At 30.7% G+C, this 19,693-nt stretch overlaps 3 protein-coding genes across 4 annotated transcripts; 1 reads left to right on the forward strand and 2 right to left on the reverse strand.

The window, feature by feature from the left end:
* Positions 1-4,421: 4,421 nt before the first annotated feature.
* On the reverse strand, positions 4,422-8,249 carry LOC127242925 (signal recognition particle 9 kDa protein). Its single transcript, XM_051262664.1, has 4 exons — positions 8,013-8,249; positions 7,832-7,900; positions 6,666-6,759; positions 4,422-4,838 (listed from the first exon to the last, which is right to left on the reverse strand). Exons 1-4 carry the CDS (start codon positions 8,082-8,084, stop codon positions 4,762-4,764), a joined length of 312 nt encoding a protein of 103 aa, XP_051118621.1. The 5' UTR covers positions 8,085-8,249; the 3' UTR covers positions 4,422-4,761.
* Positions 8,250-12,550: 4,301 nt separating this feature from the next.
* On the forward strand, positions 12,551-13,399 carry LOC127242924 (PRA1 family protein E-like). Its single transcript, XM_051262663.1, has one exon. It carries the CDS (start codon positions 12,649-12,651, stop codon positions 13,231-13,233), a length of 585 nt encoding a protein of 194 aa, XP_051118620.1. The 5' UTR covers positions 12,551-12,648; the 3' UTR covers positions 13,234-13,399.
* A 199-nt stretch (positions 13,400-13,598) lies between these two features.
* Positions 13,599-18,501, reverse strand: LOC127242923 (E3 ubiquitin protein ligase DRIP2-like). 2 transcript variants are annotated; one of them, XM_051262662.1, is made up of 8 exons: positions 18,285-18,501; positions 17,815-18,066; positions 16,872-16,974; positions 15,789-16,113; positions 15,276-15,706; positions 15,126-15,179; positions 14,109-14,181; positions 13,599-14,036 (listed from the first exon to the last, which is right to left on the reverse strand). In XM_051262662.1, the coding sequence occupies exons 2-8, from the start codon at positions 17,927-17,929 to the stop codon at positions 13,866-13,868; spliced, it is 1,272 nt and encodes a 423-aa protein (XP_051118619.1). In that variant the 5' UTR covers positions 17,930-18,066; positions 18,285-18,501; the 3' UTR covers positions 13,599-13,865. The 2 variants fall into 2 exon arrangements, with proteins under 2 accessions (XP_051118619.1, XP_051118618.1); XM_051262661.1 differs by having other exon boundaries at positions 18,234-18,501.
* Positions 18,502-19,693: the final 1,192 nt, after the last annotated feature.

The following is a 19,693-nucleotide window of genomic DNA, read 5'->3' on the forward strand; positions in this document are numbered from 1 at the left end:
TGGCAATGGAAATGGCAGAGGCATTCATATATCCCTGTATGTATGTGTATGTTAACGTGTTTGTTTGTTTTTTTTTTTTTTTTTTTTAATTGATTTAAACAATTAATTTAATTTAAAATTATCAAAAACTTATAATCAAAATTTCCAAACAAACACGTCCCTTGGATTTCAAAGGCGGGGCCCACTATTTGGACTCGTTATAATTATTGCTCTTCCTATTTTCTTCCCACTTTGTTATTTTAATGTCACACACACATTCTCTATTTCCACTCCCTTCCTTATTATTTCCACACTCTTTTACTATAGGGTTTTTATGTATTTTTAATGCTACGTATAAAAGAATTATATTGATTATATAAAAAAACATTTTTTTTATTAAATTATTAATTTAATGAATTAATAAATATATAATTTTAATAATATTTATATGGAATAGTTGTACTTAAACTATTAAAGTGAACGAACTTTTCTTTTAATATTTTAAATAAAAATAAATATTATTTATTTTATATAATTTAATAAAAATATTTTTTTATTATATAAAATATTATTTGAATAAAATGATATATTAATATTTTAAATAAAAATAAATATTATTTATTTTATATAATTTAATAAAAAAATATTTTTATTATATAAAATATTATATTAAAATGTTATTTGAATAAAATGATATATTAATATTATATTTAAGATAATGAAATTTAATAAATTAAGAATAGATTATGATATTATTTAATTTGTTATAGGAGTGTTTTTTATTTATATTTTTAAAATAACAATGTTTTTAAAATTATAAATATATGTTTAAATATTTTTAAATATTACATTTTAATAAAATATTAATATTATTTTGTAAAGATAAAATTTTATATAATAAAAAAAATAAAAAAATATTTATTTATAATTAATATAAAAATATAATATTATTTATTTATTTTGTGATGTGAGAGTTAACTTATAATTGTAAATTCATAAATATAAAAATTTGAAAAAAATAAAATATATATTATTATTATTAGAATTACAAGTTCACTCTCACATCACAAAATTACTTTTTATTGATCAAAAAATAAAATAATCCTTTTTTTTTTTATTTCTGTTCATATAATTTCTTACATGAGACCCACAATTGCTACTCTTTCAATGAGCTTTAGATATTTTCGATCAAATCTAATAACATGTAAATTAGACTCGATAAAATAAATCATAGTAGATAAATTATGTTTAATAAATAATGCGAAATTTAAAGTCATAATTTTACAATCACAAATTCAATTCAAACAATAAAATAAATGTTTATATTAAAAAAAATAAAATACTGTTTTTTTTATTTATTAAATACTCCCTCTATCTAATTTAATTTGTCTATTATTTTTATTTTTATTTATCCTATATAATTTGTTATTTTTTTTTAAAAAAATATAATTATACATTTTAATTACATTTTAAATTTTATATATAATTTTTTTGATTTTAAATAAAATATTTAATTATTCTAATTTAAATTATAATTATTTTTAAGTTATTCAATACTTAAATTTTCTTGGCTAAATTTAAAGTTGACAATTTAAATGAGAGAGCGAGGAAATATTTATTTATTTATTTATTTATTTCTTATCAGAATAATGAAATACTTCTTGGTTGGAGTTGATGTGGCTTGAATCTTACTTGGCTTCGAAGGGTTTCCCAGCCCTCGGCGCACATTAGAACAGCAATACAACGCCCCCACTAACCTACGCAGGGAACATTCTCCTTCATTTTAGCCGTTACAGCGACGGCCAACGAGATTCCGCCACGCAGGCGAGGTATCGTTGTGGAGCCGACGCGTGGATAGGGAGGAGTATTCCAGTGCTGCGCGTTTATCGTGCAACCGGTTTGGACCTATCGTAACCCGGTTCATGTGGACCCTCACAAGTTCGGCAGCCGTTGACTTTCAGGACACACGTCCTTCCCAAGTAAAATAAAATAAAATAAAACATTCATTTCGTCCCAAATGTATATTTTTGGACACAAAATTTAAAAAATATTTATATTATATTAATATTCGGTAAAAAGTAAAGATACATAATTTTTTTGTCATTGTGAGTATATTATTGTAAAAAATAGTAGCAATTATGTAATAATAATAAAAAAATGGGAATAGTTTTATGGTGATAAAGTTATTTATGAAAATGAAACTATTGTTTTGAGACAAATAAAAATGAAAAATAAAATTATTGTATTGAAATGAGGTAATTAAAATAGAGATATTAATTAAAATGTCGCAATCAACAAACCCACAAAACCTAGGTAGTATTCTTTTTTATAAGCTTAAAAAAATTTTGATTTAAATTTAATATTAAAATAATATATAATCAGATGTTCTGTAAAAAAATATATATATTATTTTTTCGAAAAATATAAAATTTAAATAGTAAAAATTTAAAGTTTTTGGTATAAAGAAACGCACCCATAGACCTCGTCATAGATATTATTGATAGTTTGAATTTTTTTTGAAATAGTAAAAATTTAAATGTTTCATGTAAATTTTTATAAGATAACATAAATATTTAATATTATAAATTCTAAATATAGATAAATAAAATTAATTTTTATAAAATATTAAAAAGAGTGTCCATTATTATTATGGAAGAAGTGAATAAATTTTAAAAATTACTGCTGTTAATTAATAAGTATCAAAACTTAAGAAAAAAAAAATGTTGTCAAATAGTAAGATGACGGAGTATACGTCAAGATGGGTTCTTACTTATTAATATAGGGGACTGTATTTTATTCTTTCATCGTCAGATTTGTCAAAATTGATTAGCTCGAGATGTCACTTTTGAGACATATCAATTTATTACTCCTCATTTTATAATAAATTGTCTCTAGCAATATTTATAGACAAAAAAAAAAAGTTTAGATAAAATATAATTAATAATAATTAAGAAGTGTATATAATAAAAATAATTACAAGTAAAATTAGAATACTTAGTAATTTAATTAAATTTAAAAATTATTAATTAAAAATTTAAATATAATTAAAATGTATAATTATATTTGAAAAACAAATTATATAGAACTAATAATATGAATATTTTTTATGAAACCAAAAGAGTATATAATAGTACCCAATGTATATTTTTGGATAGTAATTACGAATTTTCGTGTTACAGAAAAATATATATATATAATAGTACTATTGCATATATATATATATGTTTTATATTTTATTTAATTTTTTCTTGGCCACTTGTAGTGTAGTCACATGAATACTATTCATGTATACAGTTATATATATATATATTATGTCACGGGAAATATAGAAGTTAATATTCATCAAGTGTTGAACTCGTCGGCCTAGAGGTACAAGGATTAGACTTGTGACCATGAGGATATTATTAATGTTGTGATAATATATAAAATTATAACAAAATTTTAAATTACATATAAAAGGTACAATTACTAAAATAATAAATTAATTAAATAAACCAAAATAACAAAATTGATAAATTAATTCAATATAGAAGGAATAAATTTTCATAACAACACTTAAAAATATTAAAACTACAAGTACTACTTTTTCTACCTATTCCCTTTTTTTGAAAAAAAATCAGAATTTTACTAAATTTTTCATAGTAACAATTAAAAAAATACTCAAATTATTATATAAGTAAATATTTTTATTAGTTTTTATTTTTTTTATAGTAAATATAATATATATAAATTTTACTGAAAAAAGAAAACATTTTTAGACATAAAATAAGTGTATATATATATATATATATTTATGAGCAAGAGAGTACAAAAATCTTTTCATTCAAAACTTCAAATCAAAGAAATTTAGACTCTAGTGCTTTCTTCATTTTCAACATATTTCTATCTATATAATTGGGGGTATTGGGGGGGAGAGGGGGGGGGGGGGAGGGGGAAGGTTATAAAATTTCATTCAAATAATGTTACAAAAGATACCTTTCGACTTAGAACTGTGATTATTATTACAAAATCATAGATAACAGGACAAAAACATTTCCTCTTCAAAGCATGTACAGAAGTATACACTCACTATGTCCTCTCGTGTTATCTATGATTTTATAATAATATAAAACCGTGTCAGCTACAATCTCCGTTAATTACTAACAAATGGAGAAAAAATTTGCAATACTATCTGTATCACAGAATTTTTTTCAGCATATTTCGCAAACCACGGGATTTCTATTTTGCTATTCTATGAATACATTTTCCTATTACCATAATTTCCAAAACTTCAAAATATCTTAACAGAGGCGATCATTTTTCCAATCCAAAGCTTAAATATAGCTAAAAAGAAGCATGTTCTTGACAGGGATTTGACATACCAAAATGGGATAATTATTCAGACACTCTAATGCATACATCACTTCTTGTTTGGAAGGAAAATGGATCTCTTTCTCTTTTCCATTTGTAAGAAAAAACCATGGCAGCACAAGAACAACTCACCACCATTGTTTGGATGGATTGGGAGTGTGACAAATAAAACAAAAACATTCATGTGCTGAATCAAGAACTAACTAACTAACATAAATTTCATCGAATAATTTGTAATGGAGATGACAAAATGTCGAAGATTTGATCGATGCAAGTCAAGATTAAAGAGAGTATTGATAAGCAGCAAAAGTTCAGGCAATCCAGGATCACTCGAAACAAAAGCAATGAGAATCACCTGAAATTCTTTAGATTTCATAAATTCGATTGTGTTTGCTGCCTGAAAGCTTATCCAGATGACGATGAAGTGGTGCACTATTGTTTCCGGCCCCTTCCTTTCTTGGTTGGCTGTGCTTCTGTTTGATCTTTTCCTCCAACTTCCGAGATGTCAGCTGGCGAATGATTGCATAGGACAATTTTTATAGTTAGCATTTCAAACAAGTAAGGTATTCTCGGCAAAATCCAAAGATAAGCCCTGATAGAACTGAAAATGCAATTCACAGTAGTTCTATTCGCAGTTTAACAAGACTACGTAAAAAACCTGACACAGAAACAGGAGTTTAAGGCAATCAATGAGCAAACTACTTTGGTGTTATACATATACACTAATTTGATGTGCGCAAAGGAGGATGGATATGAAGTTCGCATTTTTCCCCTTATTTTTTCTTAAATGATAACTATTTTTTTTATTAGACTCAAAATCCTGGATTTACATAGCAATCAATTCATATGTATAATAGGCACTTGGATGTGAGATGTGTGTATATTAGCATTCGGACAATATTGGAAAACAAATTAGCCTGACAACAATAATTTTTATGTCGAAGAAGACTTGGGGAAATTTTTCTGAAGCATGGCAATCAATAAATCTCAATATCCCATGAAGAATCCTAAATATATAAAAACAAAAGATCATATTAATGCAAGAGCAAATTCTGAAATGCTAAGAACAGGTTTCCAAGGAAATAGGTAACATGTGATCTTAGTTAGGGTTCTGGAATCTTCGGTAAAAGTACGAATAAGAAAAAACATCAACACATTTTTCTTCCAGAAATTTTTCTTCTACTCTAGAAAGTGCTGGTGAATTGAACAATTCCAAATCTAGATATATATTTCATATATGATCCAAAAAGATTGTTCATCATGTTATTTTCTTTGCTGTTGTTTAATTCATGTATGATTCGGATTATTACATAGCTGACGAGTCTCTAAAGAAGAATGTGGCTTTGAAATTGAAAATCAGCAATAGAATGTACTAGAAGCAATACGTTACTTTGTTCATGGATTTACAAAAATGTATTTGATTGACAGCAGAAATTATCTGAAGCAACACAATGGACTAGAAAATTGAAGAGACAAGTTTGTTAGTGCAGCGGATTGAGTACACTCAAACGAGTTTTGCTTGTTTGGCTGTATTTTAGGGTGTTTTGGAATTAGTTTAAAAGAAAATGAATCGAAAGTTTGATGTAATATAAATAGGTAGTTGATGTGATGTTTTGAATCAAACAAGTACAGTTATACATAATATATGAAATAAAAAATATATGATGTGATGTTTTATGAGAAAATTCTTTTATTGTAGATGTATAGTGAATACGAGGCGTAGAAAAAACATAACCAAATAAACTCATATCTACGGTTTGTTTGTTTGCATTTTTTTTCCCAATATTCAATCAAACAATGCCACTAAAAAACATAACATCCAACCCTATTAAACCTCAAACTTGTATATACCAACTGTAACAAAACACACACACACACACACAAGAGTAAACAAACCTCTAATGACTTGTTCAGACAAGAATTCAGACATCATTAGGAGGAAATGTGGATACAAAGAATAAAAAAGAATTCGAGGGAAAATGTGATGAATGATTATGGGCATTAGGCATAGGCACCACTCTTTTGGATATGCATGTACAAACTGTCAAGTAAAAGACACATGCTTACATACTGAAATTTTGTCCAAAATCGGTCTTTCCAGATTATAAAGTTTAGAACTCCCCTATTTTAGATGAATAATGAAGTGGAATGTACTATAAATTTAATTACCAACCATACAATGATCGTTCTATTCAGAGGGAACCAAAATATCTCAAACCCAACCCCATGAAATTCTCATCCCTGTCCTATCCAAGTATCCATGCTTTATGTATGTAATTCAACACTTAAATGATGATGAAACAATGAAAGATGCAGTTGACAAGTGAAACCAATACCTTCAGGTCCACGAGCCATCAAAGTAAAGAAAATATTGTTTAGCTTCTCCATCTTCTTCGCATCCTGTGCCTGATCCGTCTTAAATTTGATGCACTGATCAGGAACAAACGAATCAAGCAATTAAGATAATTTCCAACTTAAATTTCTTAACTTAATTTAACACGTAGGGCTTCTTCATTTCATTCCAAAGAATGACAAAATAGTATTATGAACATGGAATGCGGACAGTGACGTGACTAAAACTTTCAAACACAAAATATAAACATTAACATAACCCAGATTGAGAAAAAAAGATGAACATTCACCTGGATGGAGAGATGAAACATTGAGTTATGTTTGGATGGGCTTTTCCCCAAATATTTTCACTAGTCACCAAAAATTCCGCGCACAACCCCCCCTCCCCCCAAAAAATCAAATCATACTCATTTTTTATTTTGAATATCATACAAAAATTAAATTTTAGTTTAAAAACATCACATCAATATATATTTATATGTATCATGTCCAACAACTATTCAAAACCCAAACCTCCACGTTGTGTTTGGTTTGGTTTGTGTTTTAAACACAAATCTAACACTAGTCATCTGCACGGTTCCCAATACCAATAAAACTACACCTGTTTTATTTCACAAAACATCGTGTCAAAATCATATTTGAACCAAAACTCAAATAAAAAACTTAATTTCAAATCAAAACCAAACAAATTTCAACATAATATCTTGTAACTAACCCAAAAAAATAAAAATCAACTTTAGGTTTGGGTAAAGAGTTAGTGGCAAAAAGCAGTAGTTCATGCCAAAAAATTTCAACTTCAAAATCAAAATTCAAGAGAGCTTCTGTCGGCGGTGAAAACAGATTGATCATTTTTATCTAATCATGGTATTAATCTTAAAAATTCAACCAATAAACAACAATTCAAGAAGGTAAAAACAATCTCAAAGCACAAATTCCACCAACGCTTAGAATCTTATTTCATCCATTCCCTTGAATCAAACTGACAATTCACTTATTTCAATGCAAACAAAACTACTAGTCACGTGGTGCTGAACTCATCAAATCAAATCAAACAAACACACAAATCGGCACCTTTTCCAACCCCAAAATCTTATGCGCTAGAAGATGAAGATCAACGAATTCAAAAGGGTAAAGAGTTTCGCTGTATTACCTCTTTATCATCGGTGACTTTTAGAACCAATTTTCCATCGCAATGCCTGTATTTCATCGCATAACGAGTCTTCGACACCCAACAAACGGAAAACCATCAGAATTGCACAGTTCATAGATAAGCAACACTGAATTTTCAAATCAAAACAAGTAAAACGGCGTACGGTTCGAAACAAGTATACCTTTTCTGGATCAGCGCGAAACAATTGGACGGATTTTTCCACAAAATCATCCCAAGATGCAATGTAGACCATGATCCCGAGACTGATCCGTCCTGCCGATTCTATATATCTATGCAATTTGTGCAAATTTTTGCCGTGGCTCAGACGCCGTCGCGTTGGGAGAGATTTATGCGAGGTTTTCCCTAATACTACTGCACAACTTTTCGTGGGGTTCCTCTTCAACGGCGTCGTTTTACATCACCCTTCACTATTAGACACGCCAGAAGGATATTAATAAATAATTAAATAGTATGTTCGCAAAAATAATTATTATATAATATAAATAATTAATTATAAATTAAAAATTAAAAAATTTAATTATAATTAATAATATTATTAATTATAAATTAAAATATATAATTAATTATTTTAAAATAAATGATGTGAAATTGATGAAAATAAAAAAAATAAAAATTTTATATGAGATAAAAAAATAATATATTTTATTTGAATTTTTTTTTTTTAAATCTTTAAATTTAGGAGGACAATGTATCTAATCAAAATAAATCTACTATTAAAATGTCATCTAAAAAAAATTGTCATTGTGTCATTTAAAATCAAATACTTTTTGGCATGATTAGTTGGTTATTATTGTTTTAGTTGTTTAAATAGTAATTTAAATATAATAGTTTATATAATAAATAATTCATTGTTTTTAAATTTTTATTGTTATCTCAGGCTTAGATTTACAATAATATATATTTTAAAATTAATATTATATATTTTATTTTGTAAATTAGCATATTATATATAAATATGATTTGTTTATGTTAGGTTGAAATTCAAATTTCAAGATATAGAATTGCATTTTTTGTTCCAAAAATTTTATTTATGCCAGAATCTAACTTTCAAAAACACACACAAATCACTAGACAAGGAAATTAAAGCATATGCATATAATTCACTCGTTCATCATCAAATTACCAATGTAGAAGTAATAAACATTAAAAACATCCGATATCCCTCTCTTTAAGTGACACATATTGAGAACTAATTTTCTTTGAGTCACCGCCTTATATGGTCGAGTAGAGTGCATTTCAACTTCATTTTTAGCCCCTTGAGCAATATGATACAACGGATAGTGACGAAATTAGCATTTAAATTTCGGGGATAAAATGTTACTCATTTCGTCTCATAATTAGATATTCCTTTGCTTTTTGCACGCAGTTTTAAAAATATTAATATTATACTGGGATGTAGAAGGAATAAAGTAGAAATGACTAAAATAAGTATGTGCTATATAAAAGTAATGACATTTGTGTAATACTATATTGTAAATTGTAAGGGTATTTGTAATGTTACGTATATAGTACAGTTACTAAAAAAAGAAATAGATATTTTGTTATGGGATTAAAATGGAAAAAATAAATACTTTGTTATGGGACGGAGGAAGTATAATTTATTTAATATTTAACTAATAAATTTAAATAAACAAAATAATGATAGAATTATATATGAATTTAGATAGTTTTGGGGAAGCAAATTGTATATAAATACATAAAAAATTAATATTTTTAACACTAAAAAAAATCAAAAAAATTGGACTTGGGGTCAATTGTCCCCCAAGCCTTAGTGTACTTCCGATTCGTACTCAAATATGATGACGTGTGGTTAAACTAACATTCAGACCAACTTTCCGATCATATGAACTCTTTAGTAATTTGATCATCTTCTAGAAAAGATCCATGAAGTATTCATTCACTCAGTTTACATATCTCACTTTCTCAACTATTTTTTACACAATGCATACATCAAAGTATATAAAATTCTCACAAATTTTAGTCAGTTACAAACATATAGGTAGTTGATTGCATACAAGGTTGTTACAGTGTCTATATTATAGTCAGTTACAAACACACAAGTGATTGAATACGTACAAGGTTGTTACACTAACTATATAATGAAACTTTAAAAGAATTCTGTTTCAAGGAATTGTAACTTAGTATGACATGTGGTCCCCACCTCATCATCCAAAATAGCATCCTTAAAATATTTGCAATCTTCTATGCTAATTCCATATCCATGTGGATTGTTCTCAACTCATCAACCAAAATTCTTATAATAACATCCTTAAAATATCTACAATCTTCAGTTCAATATCCACGTGGATTATCCATTATCCAAAATTTTCACAATAACATCCTTAAAACATATGTCATCTTTATTGTGTATCTAATGCAGTCAATCATTCAAAATCCCAAAATAACATCCTTAAAACATCTGCAATCTTTTGTGTTAGTTCAACATCCATGTGGATTGTCCCCACCTCATCATCCAAAATTCTTATAATAACATCCTTAAAATATCTACAATCTTCAGTTTAACATCCACGTGGATTATCCATCATCCAAAATTTTCACAATAACATCCTTAAAGCATCTGTCATCTTTATTGTGTATCTAATGCAGTCAATCATTCAAAATCCCAAAATAACATCCTTAAAACATCTGCAATCTTTTGTGTCAGTTCAACATCCATGTGGATTGTCTCCACCTCATCATCCAAAATTCTTATAATAACATCCTTAAAATATCTACAATTTTCAGTTCAACATCCACGTGGATTATCCATCATCCAAAATTTTCACAATAACATCCTTAAAACATCTGTCATCTTTATTGTGTATCTAATGCAGTCAATCATTCAAAATTCCAAAATAACATCCTTAAAACATTTGCAATCTTTTGTGTTAGTTCAACGTCCATGTGGATTGTCCTCACCTCATCATCCAAAATTCTTCTAATAACATCCTTAAAATATCTACAATCTTCAGTTCAACATCCACATGGATTATCCATCATCCAAAATTTTTAAAATAACATCTTTAAAATATCTGTCATATTTACTGTGTGTTTAATGCAGTCAATCATTCAAAATCCCAGAATAACATCCTTAAAATATCTGCAATCTTTTGTCGGTTCAACATCCATGTGATTGTCCCCACCTCATCATCCAAAACCCCCAAATTAATATCCTTAAAACATTTGCAATCTTCTAAGTCAATTCAGATTTTATGTCTACATATTGCATGTACATTCAATCATCCAAAATTACTGGAATAACATCCTTAAAATATCTATCTGCCGGTCTTCTGTTGAACTACTTAAATTGTCTCTACTTTATCTAAAATCCATAACATAACATCCTTAAAACACCTAAAATCTTCTGAGTCAGTTTAGATTGTAAGTTTATCGGTCAATCATCCAAAATTATTGGACCAATATCTTTAAAATATCTGCAATCTTCTATTGAACTATGTAGATCACCGTCTAAATCCCCAATATAATAAAACATCTAAAATCTTAAAATCTGCAATCTCCTGTACCAATTCACCCTCAATATGAAATTTTGACTTGCAAAATTTTTAAATTGTATATCTAATTTATTCGAATCACCTTCAAACAATATGGACTAGAATCAACATTTAGGGTCTGTTTCTTCTTGGCCAGTTTGGGAACAAACACAATGTTTAAACCCAAACCGAGCCAGCTCCCAAATGTCTCACATTTGCTGCCAAAATTCAGCTGCCATTTTGTATAATTTTTTTTTCAAATATTATATTTATTTAATATTTATAATAATTATAGGGTAAAAAAATATATACAATAGGTTGAGTATAATATAAATTCATAATCAAATCATACAACATAAATTTTATCAATTAAATTTAATACACATTTATATTATTTTATTCATTATCCATCAAATCAATACCCATCAAAACTCCAATAAAACCCAAACACAAAAAGAAACAACAAAATTCAAACTCATCCTAAAATTCAAATAAAAACCAAATTAAAACTCAAATTAGCCCAAACCCCTTAAAAAAAAAAACAAAATTGCCCGTAAGTCCCTTGTGGTTTCGAAACTCAGCGTAAATTCCCCTTTTACTTTAAAAATTGCGTGACGTTCCCTTATACTTTAAAAAATATTGCATGAAACCACTTTGTGGTTTTGAAACTCAGCATAAATCCCCATTTTACTTTAAAAAATTGCATGACGCTCGCTTATACTTTAAAAAATATTGCATAAAATCCCTTGCCATGCAAAACATATAGATAGGAAATCATCTTCTTATCACACGAGGAAAGTTTCATGGTAACGGGGTTTCATGCAACATTTTTTAAAGTATAAGAAAGTATCGTACAATTTTTAAAGTACAGGGAGATTTTACTCTAAATTTTGAAACCACAATTTTACCCAAAAAAAAAAAAAAACACACCCTTAGTTTTTATAAAAAGAAATATGTATTATTATTTTAATTTAAAATATCTAAACTAAATAAAGGCTTAGCTCTTAAGTTCTGAAGGTCAAATGAAGTAATAATTAGTCTTAAACCAAACAAAACTAAAAGAGGTTATCAAATTTTATTACAAGTCATTTTTTTATTAGTCAATTCAAAGTTCCATATCATTTCGGCACCGCTGTATTTCCTTTTTATTTTATTTTTAATTAAAAATGTTATCATATTCGTACCTGGACACGACACTCGAAGCAGGACCACCCAACGGCGTCGTTTTGAGGATTCATCGTTTTCCTAGACACGTTTCCGTCAAAATTACCTTCTATTAGGGTTTTTCCCTCCAATTCGCACCAGATGACGTCGACCGGATACAGTAGCCTCGCGCCGTACATCGGCGGCGGCGCCGGCGGCAATGGAAACAGCAGCGCCGCCTTCGTCCGAATCAAATCGCGCACGCATGAGATCTTCGCCACGCGCCGGCCGTGGCGCGAGCTGTTGGCTCATCCGTCGTCCTACTCCGTGCCGACCAGCTTCAGCGAATTCGCATCCAGATTCAAACACAACCTCGCGCACTTCCGCGTCAATTACGCCATGGTCGTGCTGTTCGTCGTCTTCCTCAGCCTGCTGTACCGACCGATCTCGATGATCGTCTTCATAGCGGTATTTATCCTCTGGTTCTTCCTGTTTTTCTTCCGCGACGAGCCTATCGTCGTGTTCGATCGCATGGTAGACGATCGCGCGGTGCTGATTGCGCTCGGAATCGTCACGATCGTCGCTCTGCTTCTCACGAACGTTTGGCTGAACGTTCTGGTGTCGCTGTCGATCGGCGCGGCGGCGGTGGTTCTGCACGCGACGTTCAGACTCACGGAGGATCTTTTCCTGGATGAAGATGAGATTTCCGGCGGCAGCCTTCCCTCCGTCGTCGGAGCCACTTTTTGAATCGAACAGTCTTTAGGTTTTGATAAACGCCTGTGGATGAGGTATGTGCAGATACACTAGAAATTGCATTCAATTCGTTAAAGACATTCGAATGTTTCTACATATACTCCTTCCCTCCGTCGTCGGAGCCACTTTTTGAATCGAACAGTCATTAGGTTTTGATAAACGCCTGTGGATGAGGTATGTGTAGATACACTAGAAATTGCATTCAATTCGTTAAAGACATTCGATATACTCCTTTCAGTTGTCAATTTTTGTAACCAAAACAATAATATAGAAATAAAAAGTAATAAAAATATTTTTATATATTTTTTTATTTATACAACATTATTAATATAATAATTAATATTCAAATATATAACCGTATCAAATCGAACAATAAGAAAAACAAACAAACATAATTTGATTTGAAGAAATGTGCATTGACACGCATAATAACTCTGAGATCCAAAAGATAAAACTTAAGATCCAAGTGCAGTATATAGATGCATCGTCTAGAAGTGTGTAGAAACTTCTTGGCGATTGTTTGGTAAGTTCTGACCTGTATGAAATGAGCAAAACTTGTTTCGGAGGTTCGGTTAAATCGAACATTTGTAACACAACACAACGCCAACAACAGGTGCCACCGGGTATCACATTTTGCCGACTCGGCGAGCATAGCCCAAAACCATTACAAATTCCTTGGCCGAAGAACCAACTTGAGCAGAAACTCGATCGCTCGTGGTTGTTTGGAGCCATAGATCGACTAGATTCCTCATCGTCAATGTCGGGATCACAGTCTGGCCCATGCATTTTATTTCGACCTACAATAAGCAGACATGCAAAAAAAATCACATAATTTAAGATGGATATCGACCATGTTGACGAAAATTTACCTCATCTTCGCCGATTAGAGCTAGCTTCATCTTGAGGTATTTCTGGATAAGGGAAACTGGCATATTACCATCCCTGTTATGAGAATTAAATAATCAAACTTTCGAAAAGCTACATGTAGAAAGATAAATTGATGCTAGAACTAGTCTAAAAATCATCAAATATGGTAGGAACAACAATACACAACCAAAAAACGAAAGAAAGAAAGAAAGAAAAATACTCGATCATATGATTGAAGTTTGATAGATATCATAAAGCTGGGGCACGAATGATCACACGTACATGATTCCCTAAAAATGTATACAATATATACACACAAAAATAAACGATAATAAAAAAGCACAAAAATGAACAAAAACCACAAAACATTATTCTCTATAATACTTTCAAATTTTATCACGCATTACAACCAAGACACCTAAAACTATAAATACTAAGCAAACAAACTCGATCTATAAGAGTTGAATTACAATTTATTTGGTTAATGTAAGCAACCATCATATTAGACAGCAGCAAATTCATGAACATTTTTCTGGAAAGAAGTAGAAGAACAATACAAGTACAATACAAACCATAGAATGTCAGTCACTATTATAAACTAAATAAATCTAATCCAGTAAAACCTTGATGCAAATTTGAATTTGAAATAAATTGAAGTTATGAACTACAAAGTTGATGAATCTACTTGGCAGATCAATCAACAAGGTTTATCTTTCCACAAACCTCTTAGATAAGAGTCCAACTATCGACAACCCTATTTCTACTGAGAATTCCATCAGACTGCATTCTGGAAACGTCGACTTGAATTGCGAAGCAATAAAATAGTTTAACCAACTAAACTATTAACTACCTTTGCAAGAGACTCGCTTGTCTTATTGAAACCAAACAAAACGTACCTCATGCAAATTGCAGAGGCATTATATCATTACTTCTCCAGAACATAGTTAGTGTTAGTTTTGAACAATTACTAGTTTATAAATGAAGGAAATTTCATAGGACACATGTTTAGGCAAACTTACTTTATTCTTACGAAATTTGCAGCAATTTGAGGCAACGGGAGCACATCGCCATTCCTGAAAATGTGTGAATTAAATCAGGAGATTTTGTCAGTACTAGGTTCAGTCATTCAGAATACACAATCACTGCAACTATGGATAATAAAAGCTTACCGTTCATCTGAGATCAATGAAAACCAAATAGGATAATTTGCACGGTCAAATTTAGCACTGGCAGCATTAAGCACGACCTGGGGTGGAAGCCTGAATTCTCCAAAATCTCGTGGCTTCTTGGGACGAGTTCTATGGAACTTTTCTGATGGTGGGGGGGTGTTATCGCTTCCGGTCTTCTCATCTGGAACTTTCGACCTCTGACCATGTACTTTATTCTTGGTTCTATAGGAAGATTCAACATTGTCATGAGGAGCTTCTGATTTAGAAGCAGACCCTTGATTGCTAAAATTTGAATACTTGCTCCTATTTGCTGCCTCCAATAAACAATTTAAAGGTTTCCAGAGTGCAACGTCGCCTTCCCTAGCCTCATATCCATTCTCTTTTCCGCCATTAGGACTGGGGCGTTCAGACAGTTCACCAGGACCATAACTCTACATCCACACACCAGGAAGTATAAGAGTAGTATTTGCAATGTGCACAATGTTAATATGGTCAAACTCTACACAACTATACCTGCCCCGCATTCCGAGCAAGTTTGTTTGGTGGTTCTGGTGAGTCAGAGCTCTCAGGGTGATCAGCCATGGAATCTTCTCTCTTTGAAGGTTTCTCCATAGTAATCCTTGTTCCCTTTGACGCTTTTCTTGTTGTAGACTTTGATCTTCTTCCTGTCAGTCCATTCTGGGTTGACACTCGGGGAGTGCTGACCACCAAGGATGAGAGAGATCTTTCCTTTCTCTTGGAAGGCAATGTGATAGCAGTCTCGACTTCAGGGGCTCGCGCATTTATCCTCTTAGAAGGGAATATTTTTGACCTCACATCTTGCCATTTATGATCCGCCCTGATGAATAGAATATCAGAGATAAAAGCAGGGGAAAGAAGTCTATAGGCATCAGAGTTCATTGACAAATTATATGCACAGAACAGACAACCTAGATTATAGTTCCTATTCACTTATGACTATCCACCTTCAGAAAGAGGTATTTAACACACATCAAATGTCCACTGATTAATTTCAGAAGCCCAGATCAAGTAGAGCCAGAGTTGGCTGTTGTGATCCTATTTTTTACTACGAATCTTGTTGTTTTGTGAGTTTAGTAGACTGGTGTTAAACAGAAGGATGCCCGGTCACAAGAAATACAACATTCATAAAAAATTAAGATTAGAAAAGGAAATTTAAAAAATTAAGAAAAAGAAAGAAAGCTACTTCTCTTCATCTATGTGTAGCCAATCAATCGAAATCTCAAACCAAGAAAAACTATCCTCCATCCATGACCCCTACCTATTGTTTGACACTACTAAAGTAAGGGGGAAATTTATAAAAAAAGAAGCTAAAAACAAATGAGTGTAAACGCACGTTAAAGGATTGCTAAGGGTCTGATAGCATTGTTCAGGTCACTAGCATTGCTAGAGTGATATGTGATCATGAGAAGTTCATATGTAATCATTCTTGTCCTATAAAGGATTAAGAGGACTGTACAGACAACTGTTTTACAGTGCATGTGAGTCTATTCTGTTTGTCCCGAAGCAACCTATAGATGACAAAATCAGTTAAGTGAAGGAAACATATATATATATATATATAGAAGAGGAACTGACCTCAGCTTTTCCAATGGAACACAGCCCAAGTGAATGTTACATATAGGACAGCAGTCCTCTTCCTCATCTGATGATAGCTTCTTGTATATGCACTTCCTGCAAACTGTAGTATGGAAATATGAAATTGGATTTATCAGCCCACAATATAAAAACCTTGTCTTTCTATGTCTGAAAAGGAATTTATAAAGGTCAAAGTCGCTCAACAACATGAGACCATGTGCCAGCTACCCGTCTCCATTCCTAAGATTTCAGGTGCAACACCATAAAAGCAAAAGTAGCTCAAGCACAAACCACAGCAGGGTGAACAGAAGAATTAATTATAAGCTTGCTCAGATGTTTTGCAACAATTTTCTTCTGAAGACATTAATTTCATCTCAAGCAGTCAAAGTTTTGTGCATTGCTTTTAGTGAATGTCATCACAAAACTCAGCACATTACCAATGGCAAGTATTATATTTTCAAGTCACATTGAGGTTCCGGACTTAGCCGGAACGCTGTTGGAAAAACAAATAAGACAATCAACACTTGAAATTAACCAAACTTAGGTGGGACACTGAAAATGAGGCAAACATCTTATTCTGGTCTGTAACCAATGCCATGTAGGTTGTTATGCTTGGGAATTCCATGTATGAATCAAAGACATTCAATAACAGGTGATCAGATTTAAAAAAACAGATATCTTATTAAATATCCATAGAGGCGCTGATTAGAACAGAACTACACAACTATATTTACATGCTCATGGAACCAAAACAAAGATAACATCATAACAATACAAAAAATCCAGATTATCCAAATAACTAGAGCAACCTGCAAGATGAAAAAGGCCCAAATCGCAACAAAATCGCACCCCAATTACAAAAAAAATCACCACACAAGAATCAAACTAAAATCACTATCTCAGCAAAAATTAGAAAACCAAGAGGAGGAACAGAATCGCTCACATGTATGAAGACATTCGATTACTGTGGTGGCATCGTGGAGGAGCTTGTGGCAGAGCGGACATGTCATGCATGGCGCCACCGCATCCCGCTTCACTTTCACAACCTGGTGCGACATCGTCCTACCAAATCCACACCTGAATCAAACAAATCAAATTTATCGACCTCCAAACCACGTGTCTTATGCAGTGCATGCCAACACTGCCACATGAGTACTGCCATTTACGTCCATTCCTCACACCTCTGTCGCAATACCTGCATTATAATCGAACACCAAAGCCGCAAATCATCACCGGAAACAACCTCCTCCGCAACAAGCACGCCATAAACACAAAAACAAAAATAAAAATCCAAGCGATAACAACTATTATCGGAATCGGAAACAGTGAATTACCACAAAACAAAAAAAAAAGCCTTCAAACCTGACTAAAAATATACTCCGCAATAACTGGCTGATTTGGGGAAAAATATACCTCCACCAGCGACGTCTTCAGCGCCGACGCCTCCTCGCCGATCTGTAGAGAGAAACGCGAACCGAAATCTACTGAGAGCGAGACGACAGTGCAGAGGGCGCGGCGAGGGAGAGAAGAAAGCAGCAAAGGCTCGGTCGGCTGTGACAATTAGCATGGACCAAATGAATTCTTCAAATGACAGCCTTGCCCCTCACCGTAATTTATTGTCTTTCCGCCCAATCTATTAGAAAATTGTTTTTGAGTTATTTTTAAGTTCGCTATTAAATCTGCTTACATACTTATATAAAATAAATACATTTTGTTTTTATTTTAAATATATTAAAATTTAAGGGTGTATTTGATTTCTTTTTTAAAAAAAATTTAATGAGTGAAAAATATAGAAATAAATAAAGATTGAGAAATATAGGGTGTGTTTGTATGTGGTTTTAGGTTTTAAGTTTGAATTTTTTAATAGTAAAAATTTGAATTTGAATAATTGTTTGATGTGATATAAACAGAGTTGATGTGATATTTTAAATGTAAAATAAATTTGTAGTATAATATAAAAAAATAAAAATAATTGTTTGATGTGATATTTTTTTTAGAGAAAAAAAAATCTGAATAGTAAAAATTAGTATTGAAAACCACAAAAGAACATAATCATCGGGTGTGTTTGTTTGTGGGTATGGGGTTTTGGGTTTGGATTTAAGAATAGTAAAAAACTGAATTTGAATAGTTGTTTGATATAATATAAATAAATTTTGACATGATGTTTTGAATATAAATTAAATTTGTAATATTATATATAAAAAAAGTAATAGTTTAATTTGATATTTTTAAGAAAAAAAAATTCACAAAAGAATATAACACAGTACTTTCGTCTAATGTATGGTGAAATGTTTTGTTTTTAGGTATGAGAATTTAAGTAAATAATTAAGTATAATAAATTAAAAATTAAATAATATGATGAGAAAAAAATTTATATTTATTTATTTATTATTTGAGAGACCGTAAAATATTGCAAATTATGTGAGAAAAATAAAAAATATTTCTAGGTACGTGAAAGTGGGAGAGAGTATATATTTAATTTTTTATTTTTACTTTTTAACTTTTATGATTTTTTTAAAAATATACTTTCTCCGTCCATGCTATGTCCATGTTGCCGTTTTTATCCGTCCCATGTATCATGTTACTTTTCTTTTTTGGAAAATGATTACACACTTTAATCTCATTTTAAATTTTTAAATTTTATTTTTTTAATTTTAATTAAACTAATTAGTTATCTTAATGTTAATTTATAGTTATTTATATTATAGAATAATTATTTTCAGTGATACATTATTAATTATCTACTAATTACACCCCTTCTAAAATACAGTGTCTACAATGTAGATATACTGTATCTGGGACGGAAGGAAGGAGTACTAATA

The sequence above is a fragment of the Andrographis paniculata genome, unplaced genomic scaffold (assembly GCF_009805555.1).
Source record: "Andrographis paniculata isolate CXL003 unplaced genomic scaffold, ASM980555v1 Contig89END, whole genome shotgun sequence".
Lineage (NCBI taxonomy): Eukaryota > Viridiplantae > Streptophyta > Magnoliopsida > Lamiales > Acanthaceae > Andrographis > Andrographis paniculata.